The sequence below is a fragment of the Acanthochromis polyacanthus genome, chromosome 18 (assembly GCF_021347895.1).
Source record: "Acanthochromis polyacanthus isolate Apoly-LR-REF ecotype Palm Island chromosome 18, KAUST_Apoly_ChrSc, whole genome shotgun sequence".
In the NCBI taxonomy this organism is placed as follows: Eukaryota; Metazoa; Chordata; class Actinopteri; family Pomacentridae; genus Acanthochromis; species Acanthochromis polyacanthus.
In genome coordinates, this window is record NC_067130.1 from 2,390,178 (window position 1) to 2,400,254 (window position 10,077).

The 10,077-nt window shown below is 36.3% G+C and overlaps 1 protein-coding gene across 5 annotated transcripts in view; it reads left to right on the forward strand.

Moving 5' to 3' along the window:
• LOC110965207 (A-kinase anchor protein 2) overlaps positions 1 to 4,562 on the forward strand; it is a 109,299-nt gene extending 104,737 nt beyond the window's left edge. For all 5 annotated transcript variants that reach the window (XM_051938335.1, XM_051938336.1, XM_051938332.1 and 2 more), the window contains one exon: positions 1,062 to 4,562. In XM_051938335.1, the coding sequence (XP_051794295.1) occupies positions 1,062 to 1,184 (123 nt within the window). In that variant the 3' untranslated portion in view covers positions 1,185 to 4,562. The remainder of the gene's footprint in view (positions 1 to 1,061) is intronic.
• Positions 4,563 to 10,077: the final 5,515 nt, after the last annotated feature.

Here is a 10,077-nt window from a genome sequence, read left to right on the forward strand (position 1 = left end):
GAGGGAAGTGAACAAACCTTCTGCATCTGATCCCAGGTCTGCTTGTGGTTTCACTGCCTTGTTCTGTTCTGTGGTGTCGGTGCTGCATGTGCTTGTCTGTGGATTTAGTTTGACTCGTGACCTGCCCACACCCACTCGTTGTGTTCTGTGTACCAAATGTATGCAGTTTCTGTTAGAAAAATGTGTTTTTGAACCACTCTTTTGAACACTTCTAGAGCAAACGTCATACAAAGATGCTTAAAAATGTTAGAAGATCCCCTTCATCCTGTCACTTAGTTCCCCTGGTTTTCTGAAGACGTGTTCATGTGTGTGTAGGTGTGTGATTGTGTGTGTGTGTGTTTGAGCACGTGAGAAGGATTGGAAACCCTGAGTATGAAGTATCCACGCATGAAACCTTTCCTGAAATGGAGTAAAATGTTGTTTCTGTCAAACACTGCTGGTGCGCTTTACTCTGCTGGTTTATTAGTCGTCTGGTTTAACAAAGCGCTCCTCCAGTGTTCGACACACTGCATGACATTTATTAAAGCCACCGTTGTGTGTTTTTTTTTGTGATTGTGATGCAGTTAAGTCCCTTTAAACAGGGGAAAGCATGCATTTTATACAGCCATCGACAAATTTCTCCAGAAAATCCACCATTTCTCCCAGAAATTGTTGCAATTGGAAATATTTTTGGTATACATGTGTTTATTTCCTTGATGTGCATTGGAAAAACACAAAAAAACATTAAAAAAACAGACAAAATTGGCATAATTTTACACAAAACTCAAAAAAATTGCATCACAAGCTTGAAATAAAATGGTTTACCCACAGTTTTAAATGAATGCCAGCTCATGTTTTCTGTAAAATTATGTCAATTTTTGCTTTTTTCTTCCACTTTTTTGTGTTTTTCCAATGCACATCAAGGAAGTAAACACGTGTATACCAAAAATATTTGTAATTGAAACAATTTCTGGGAGAAATGGTGTATTTTCTGGAATAAATCCAGGTTTTGCCAATGCTTTCCTCCATGACTGGAGCTGTTCCACCGCTCTGCATTTAATCAGCTGTTCTGCATTCGACAGGTTCTGGAGGCGACTCGCGTCACCAGGAGGAAAAGCAACATGGCGCTGAAGTGGGAAGCCGGTATCTATGCCAACGAGGAAGGAGAGGAGGAGGAGGAGGAGGAGGAAGAAGAGGAGGAGTAAACGAATCTCCTTTTAGAGACAGTTAAACAGGAGGAAGAGGAGGAGGAGGAGGAAGGGACTGAAGGAAACAGAAAGCAGTATTTATTTCACTAATAGTATCCTGATGATCACATGACCCTGCCGGCTTCGACCAATTGGGGCTCGGCGATGAGATGCATCAAGTTTTGAGGCATTAGAATGGAAGGTGCAGCAGTACGTTAGCATGTAAGAGATGTTTGAAGCATTGAGGTGAGTTTGACGGTGGTTTGAGAGCGAAGTTTATTTGGGATAAAATGTAGCCGGTAGACGCTGAATGACGTAAGTTTTCGGAGGATTAATCACCTATCTGCGGTTTTATTGTTGAAATATGGGGTTGCCTGAGGCGTGTTGATGGTGGATTTGGCTGAATGTGTGGGAAAGCTTTTAAATACCAACAAGAAGATGCTCTGAAAGATCCTTCAGACTGACAGGACGGAGACACGGAGAGGCCAAATCACACACGCATTCTTTTATATTGTTTCCTGGATGTGTTGATGCTGCAGAAATGATTTCCAGGAACTGAACTGAAAGGCATCCTCCCCCCCCAGAGCATCTGTAATGTTTGACTTTCTGCCCCCTGCAGTGCAGATGAGCATGTTGGCGGGAGCTTTCGCATTCCTTTCCAGCGTCCGTATTAAATCTGAAGTGCCGACTCGAAGCTCAGCGTCCTCGAATCGCAAAACTAACTTTGCCTTAGACTGTCAGTGATTGTTGTATGATGTATTACTCTCCTCTCCTATCCTTATTACGGCAGTTCCAGTAGACTTTAGAGAGCATCAGCAGTTTGTCTATAATCACTACAAACAGGAGAGGAACTAACTGGTGCCGGTGTGTGTGCTGATTAAAGGGCTGGGTCAGGGCTTTTATATTCTAAAACATCACGTATTTTACCTTCGTCGCTTCGTTGACCTGTGCTTTCTGATGTAAGCAGTCGTTTCATGTATTATACCGAGGTAGGGCTGTGTATTTGATGTATGAAGATCCGCCGTGTATCTGCTATACCTGCTAGCTGAGGATAAACTTTGATGAAGAAAAAACAAAAGTAGTGGAGAAAAAAAAGCTTTTTATAAAAATGTTCTTATACCAAAACAGGATGTTGTTCTTTAGGGAGAATCGGTCAGCTCTTCTGAGCTCTTGGGCCTATTTAAGAAGATGCTGTGCATGGATTTACACTCCTTTTGTAGCCGGAAACAAGCACACAACAAGCAGCGAAGAGGAGCGAAGACTATCAGCCTTTAAAGAGAATCCTGTTCACCTTCTGTGTACTAATACTAAATGTATGGTGAGTTTTCATTTGAGTTTCTGAAAATGTTCTGCAGCAAAGAAGCGTTATGATACGGCGGCCTTTAGAAAACCAGATTCAGCTTCACAACTAAAGCAGTAAAAACAATGAAGCACAATCCCATTTATCTGTAAGAGCCTCGAGCAGGGGAGCCAAACTCATCTTAGTTCAGGTTCCACATTCAGCCCAGTTTGATCTGCAGTGAGCCGGACCAGTAAAACCAGAGATAATAACCGATAATCCTTTGTTTTACTGCACAATAATCACATTTAAGGAATTATCTTTTTACAAAACATCCTGAACAACCTGAAATTTCTGAAGAAAAATAAGTTCAGTTGCATCATTTCCACATTACAACTTCCAGATCACAGAGTGTCTACAAAGGAACACAACGTTTAGTCACAGATATCTGGAACTGAACCGTGGAGGATTTTACTTTATAATCAAAACCACAGAAGTCAGACAAAAAACAAGACAAGTATTACAAAAGTGAGACGCAAAACGACAAAAATGAGAAAAACAACATCAAACAAAACAAAATGGAGACAATTAAAAAGTACAAAGCAACAAAAAAATGGACAAACGACATAAAACTGATAACAATCAGCGGACCAAAAATGACAAAAGCGAGAAACAAAATGACAAAAAGTAGACCAACAACACACGAGACAAAAAAAAAAACACAAAATGACAAAAATAAGACAGAAAACACAAGCGAGACAAAAAGGAAACACAAAACAGCAAAAACATGAGACACTTTGAGGGCCGGATTGGACCCTCTGGAGGACCACTTTTGGCCCACGGGCCTCATGTTGGACACCGCTGCTCTAGAAGATCCACTTCAATGAGATTTAAAAGTAGAAATGTGTCAAAACGGCTGAAGAAAAAGTAGCTCTGAACCACTTTAGCTGAAAAGTAGCAAAATGATTGTACTCCTCTGTCTGTCAGCTCGTTTATTGAAGCCGCTGAGATTCTTTTTTTTCTGCGTTTGGATGTTAGGAGCAGACAAAACGTTCATATAAACCAAAGTTTTATCGCTACAGCTGCTCATGTGTCCTGATCTCTCAATAGAACCCTCAGCTGAATGCCCGAAATACAGATTAACCTGCACAAAATGTAACGAATCGCAGGACATATTGTCTGAGTCCAGGACGAGCTGCTCTTTGACTCCTAATGTGCTCTGAAGGAAACGCAGTGCCAGCATCGCCACCAACCACAAGTGAAAGTCCAGGACTCGTGCCTCCGTGGCGTTTCTATTCCCTCTCCCCGATACAAAAAACCCACACGTTGGTTCTTCCTTGTTCTTGTTTTTATACACATTTAGTAATATATAAACTGAAAAAAAGTATTTAAAAGACTGGTGTCCCATTTTAGGAGACTGAATTGTTTGTAGTTGCATTAGAGGTACAGCGTTGAGTTTTAAAGGACGAATAGAAAAACACAGAAATGAGACGACAAAAAGCTTCACGTCCTGATGGTTTTAAAAGCACTTCTTTATTTGTATTTTTACAGCATCCCTGTTAGGAATGACTTCAGCTGGCCTTTTTTTTTTCTAGATAGATGGATAGTAGTTTCAGTGGCTTATTCTGGATGCCTGCTGAGCATCTCCTGTGTTCATTCATGACCTCCAAAAGCCTCTTCCTCATTCTAAAACAAACATTTTCCGCTTCAAAGGGCACAAAAAAAGCCCCTGAACCCTTCAGAGTTCTCATTAAACACACTGTTCCCCTGAAATAACAATCATGCACACGCAGAGGAGTTGTTGAATTGTGTGATTTATAATTATTATTATTATGCTTTTGATGTTTGAATTCATGGTGCAGAGATGATTTTATTTATCATTTTAAATGCTGGTAGCTTGTTTTTTTTTTGTTTTTTTGCAGCCTGCAGAAGCGCTCGAGCTTCGTTTGTGGGACGAAGCAAACCTTCTTCTCCAGTAAACAGTATAACCTCTGTTCCTATGTTAACCACTTGTATGCTCATACTCTGCTTTGTTATTTTATAGCTCATGTAAGGCTCACAGTTATACACCTACTATACATATTATGAATATTTTCTCATTAAAAACAAAACCTGTACATGTGGGGCTTTCTGAGTGTTTCCTTTGCATGTTTTCACTTTGGAGATTTCACTGTCTTTTTGTGCCACCGGCCCACAATGAACCAGGTCCAGATCAAAAACCAGTGAGCTGAGGCGGGTCAAATCTTCAACAGATTGTCATATAAACAATAAAGACTCTAAGATATTTTTTGATATGGAAAGCCATTATTTCTCTGTTGAAATGTAAAAACATGGAGATTTTATTTAGTATGTTGTTCATTATGTCACAAAAACGTCATAGTTTAGTATGTTGTCCAAAACATGGAAAAAATGTCCCCTGGCAGCTCAACGGGTTGAGAGAATGACTCATAAACAGGACTGCATCAGAGACACAGACTCAATTCCAGCTCATGGCCCTTTACTGCAGGTCTTCCCTGCTTTCTTGTCTTCCTCTCTACTTACCAATCGAAGAAAACCAAAAAAACGGCCCAAAAAATGTCATAGTTTAGTATGTCGTCCAAAATGTGAAAAAAGTTCATAGTTTAGTATGTCATCCAAAATATGACAAAAACGTCATATTTTGTCGTACAAAATATAACAAAAACATCGTAGTTTTTTAATAGTTGTGCTTTCGCCTTTTTTTGACAGGAAACAGGGGAAGACATGCAGCAAAGGGCTGCAAGCAGGAATCAAACCCCAGCCCCTGAACAGAGACCAGCTCTTATACGTGTTTCACCCGCTTAACCCATTGAGCTATACGGGAGTTCCCCCAAAAGCATCATAGTTTAGTATGTAGTCCTAAATATGACAAAAACAACACAGTTTAGTATGTCGTCCAAAATATCACAACAATGTCATAGTTTAGTATGTCGTCCAAAAAGTGATAAAAATGTCATAGTTTAGTATGTCGTCCAAAAAGTGATAAAAACGTCATAGTTTAGTATGTCGTCCAAAATTCGACAAAAACATCACAGTTTTTTTTTTTATTATTATTTTGGCCTTTTTCGGCTTTATTTGACAGTCGAAGTGAAAGAGTGACATTAAACGGGGTAGAAGACAAGGGCCATGAGTGGGAATCAAACCCGGGCTGCTGCATCAGAGACCAGCTCCTATACGTGGTTCACCTGTTTAACCCATCGAGCAATATGGGAGCCCCCCCAAAAAAACGTCACAGTTTCGTATGTCGTCCAAAATGTCACAAAAACCGTCATCGTTTAGTAAGTCGTCTAAAATATGACAAAAAAACGTCATAGTTTAGTATGTAGTCCAAAATATCACAACGTCATAGTTTAGTATGTCGTCCAAAATGTGACAAAAACATCATAGTTTAGTATGTCGTCCAAAATGTGACAAAAACGTCATAGTTTAGTATGTCATCCAAAATATCACAAAACGTCATAGCTTAGTATGTCGTCCAAAATATGACAAAAACGTCATAGTTTAGTATGTCGTCCAAAATATGACAAAAATGTCATAGTTTAGTATGTCGTCCAAAATATCACAAAAACATCATAGTTTAGTATGTCGTCCAAAATATCACAACAATGTCATAGTTTAGTATGTCGTCCAAAATATCACAAAAACGTCATAGTTTAGTATGTCGTCCAAAATATCACAAAAACATCATAGTTTACTATGTCGTCCAAAAAGTGATAAAAATGTCATAGTTTAGTATGTCGTCCAAAATATGACAAAAACGTCATAGTTTAGTATGTCGTCCAAAATATCACAAAAATGTCATAGTTTAGTATGTCGTCCAAAATATCACAAAAACGTCATAGTTTACTATGTCGTCCAAAAAGTGATAAAAATGTCATAGTTTAGTATGTCGTCCAAAATATGACAAAAATGTCATAGTTTAGTATGTCGTCCAAAATATGACAAAAACGTCATAGTTTAGTATGTCGTCCAAAATATCACAAAAACATCATAGTTTACTATGTCGTCCAAAAAGTGATAAAAATGTCATAGTTTAGTATGTCGTCCAAAATATGACAAAAACGTCATAGTTTAGTATGTCGTCCAAAATATCACAAAAACGTCATAGTTTAGTATGTCGTCCAAAATATCACAAAAACATCATAGTTTACTATGTCGTCCAAAAAGTGATAAAAATGTCATAGTTTAGTATGTCGTCCAAAATATGACAAAAACGTCATAGTTTAGTATGTCGTCCAAAATATCACAAAAATGTCATAGTTTAGTATGTCGTCCAAAATATCACAAAAACATCATAGTTTACTATGTCGTCCAAAAAGTGATAAAAATGTCATAGTTTAGTATGTCGTCCAAAATATGACAAAAATGTCATAGTTTAGTATGTCATCCAAAATATGACAAAAACGTCATAGTTTAGTATGTCGTCCAAAATATCACAAAAACATCATAGTTTAGTATGTCGTCCAAAATATCACAAAAACATCATAGTTTACTATGTCGTCCAAAAAGTGATAAAAACGTCATAGTTTAGTATGTCGTCCAAAATATCACAAAAATGTCATAGTTTACTATGTCGTCCAAAAAGTGATAAAAATGTCATAGTTTAGTATGTCGTCCAAAATATCACAAAAATGTCATAGTTTACTATGTCGTCCAAAAAGTGATAAAAACGTCATAGTTTAGTATGTCGTCCAAAATATCACAAAAACGTCATAGTTTACTATGTCGTCCAAAAAGTGATAAAAATGTCATAGTTTAGTATGTCGTCCAAAATATGACAAAAATGTCATAGTTTAGTATGTCATCCAAAATATGACAAAAACGTCATAGTTTACTATGTCGTCCAAAATATCACAAAAACATCATAGTTTAGTATGTCATCCAAAAAGTGATAAAAATGTCATAGTTTAGTATGTCGTCCAAAATATGACAAAAACGTCATAGTTTAGTATGTCGTCCAAAATATCACAAAAACATCATAGTTTACTATGTCGTCCAAAAAGTGATAAAAATGTCATAGTTTAGTATGTCGTCCAAAATATGACAAAAATGTCATAGTTTAGTATGTCATCCAAAATATGACAAAAACGTCATAGTTTAGTATGTCGTCCAAAATATCACAAAAACATCATAGTTTACTATGTCGTCCAAAATATCACAAAAACATCATAGTTTAGTATGTCGTCCAAAAAGTGATAAAAATGTCATAGTTTAGTATGTCGTCCAAAATATCACAAAAATGTCATAGTTTAGTATGTCGTCCAAAATATCACAAAAACATCATAGTTTAGTATGTCGTCCAAAAAGTGATAAAAACATCATAGTTTAGTATGTCGTCCAAAATATCACAAAAACATCATAGTTTAGTATGTCGTCCAAAATATCACAACAATGTCATAGTTTAGTATGTCGTCCAAAATATGACAAAAATGTCATAGTTTAGTATGTCGTCCAAAATATCACAAAAATGTCATAGTTTAGTATGTCGTCCAAAATATCACAAAAACATCATAGTTTAGTATGTCGTCCAAAAAGTGATAAAAACATCATAGTTTAGTATGTCGTCCAAAATATCACAAAAACATCATAGTTTAGTATGTCGTCCAAAAAGTGATAAAAATGTCATAGTTTAGTATGTCGTCCAAAATATCACAAAAACGTCATAGTTTAGTATGTCGTCCAAAATATGACAAAAATGTCATAGTTTAGTATGTCGTCCAAAATATCACAAAAACGTCATAGTTTAGTATGTCGTCCAAAAAGTGATAAAAATGTCATAGTTTAGTATGTCGTCCAAAATATCACAAAAATGTCATAGTTTAGTATGTCGTCCAAAATATCACAAAAACATCATAGTTTAGTATGTCGTCCAAAAAGTGATAAAAATGTCATAGTTTAGTATGTCGTCCAAAATATGATAAAACATCATAGTTTAGTATGTCGTCCAAAATATCACAAAAACATCATAGTTTAGTATGTCGTCCAAAATATCACAAAAATGTCATAGTTTAGTATGTCGTCCAAAATATCACAAAAATGTCATAGTTTAGTATGTCGTCCAAAATATGACAAAAATGTCATAGTTTAGTATGTCGTCCAAAATATCACAAAAACGTCATAGTTTAGCATGTCGTCCAAAAAGTGATAAAAATGTCATAGTTTAGTATGTCGTCCAAAAAGTGATAAAAATGTCATAGTTTAGTATGTCGTCCAAAATATGACAAAAATGTCATAGTTTAGTATGTCGTCCAAAATATCACAAAAACGTCATAGTTTAGCATGTCGTCCAAAAAGTGATAAAAATGTCATAGTTTAGTATGTCGTCCAAAATATCACAAAAATGTCATAGTTTAGTATGTCATCCAAAATATGACAAAAACGTCATAGTTTAGTATGTCGTCCAAAATATCACAAAAACATCATAGTTTAGTATGTCGTCCAAAAAGTGATAAAAATGTCATAGTTTAGTATGTCGTCCAAATTATGATAAAAACATCATAGTTTAGTATGTCGTCCAAAATATCACAAAAACATCATAGTTTAGTATGTCGTCCAAAATATCACAAAAATGTCATAGTTTAGTATGTCGTCCAAAATATCACAAAAACATCATAGTTTACTATGTCGTCCAAAAAGTGATAAAAATGTCATAGTTTAGTATGTCGTCCAAAATATGACAAAAATGTCATAGTTTAGTATGTCGTCCAAAATATGACAAAAACGTCATAGTTTAGTATGTCGTCCAAAAAGTGATAAAAATGTCATAGTTTAGTATGTCGTCCAAAAAGTGATAAAAATGTCATAGTTTAGTATGTCGTCCAAAATATCACAACAATGTCATAGTTTAGTATGTCGTCCAAAATATGACAAAAATGTCATAGTTTAGTGTGTCGTCCAAAAAGTGATAAAAACATCATAGTTTAGTATGTAGTCCAAAATATAACAAAAATGTCATAGTTTAGTATGTCGTGCAAAATATAATGAAAACACCATAGTTTTTTTGTAGTTACACTTTGGCCTTTCTTGGCTTTATTTGACAGGAAACAGGGGAAGACATGCAGCAAAGGGCTGCAGGTGGGAATCAAACCCCAGCCTCTGAACAGAGACCAGCTTCTATATGTGTTTCATCCACTTAACCCATTGAGCTATATGGGAGTTTCCCCAAAACATCATAGTTTAGTATGTCGTACAAAATATAACAAAAACATCGTAGTTTTTTTTTTTTATAGTTATACTTTCACCTTTTTTTGACAGAAAACAGGGGAGGACATGCAGCAAAGGGCTGCAGGCGGGAATCAAACCCTGGCCCCTAAACGGAGACGAGCTCTTATACGTGTTTCACCTGCTTAACCCATTGAGCTATACGGGAGTTCCCCCAAAAACATCATAGTTTAGTATGTAGTCCAAAATATGATAAAACATCACAGTTTAGTGTGTCGTCCAAAATGTGACATAAAACGTCATAGTTTCGTTTATCGTATAAAATGTCACAAAAACGTTAATATGTGGTCCAAAGAGGAAAAAATGTGCTCTGGTAGCTCAACTGGTTGAGAGGGTGACTCATAAACAGGACTGCATTAGAGACTCAGGTTCGATTCTAGCGCATGTCCCTTT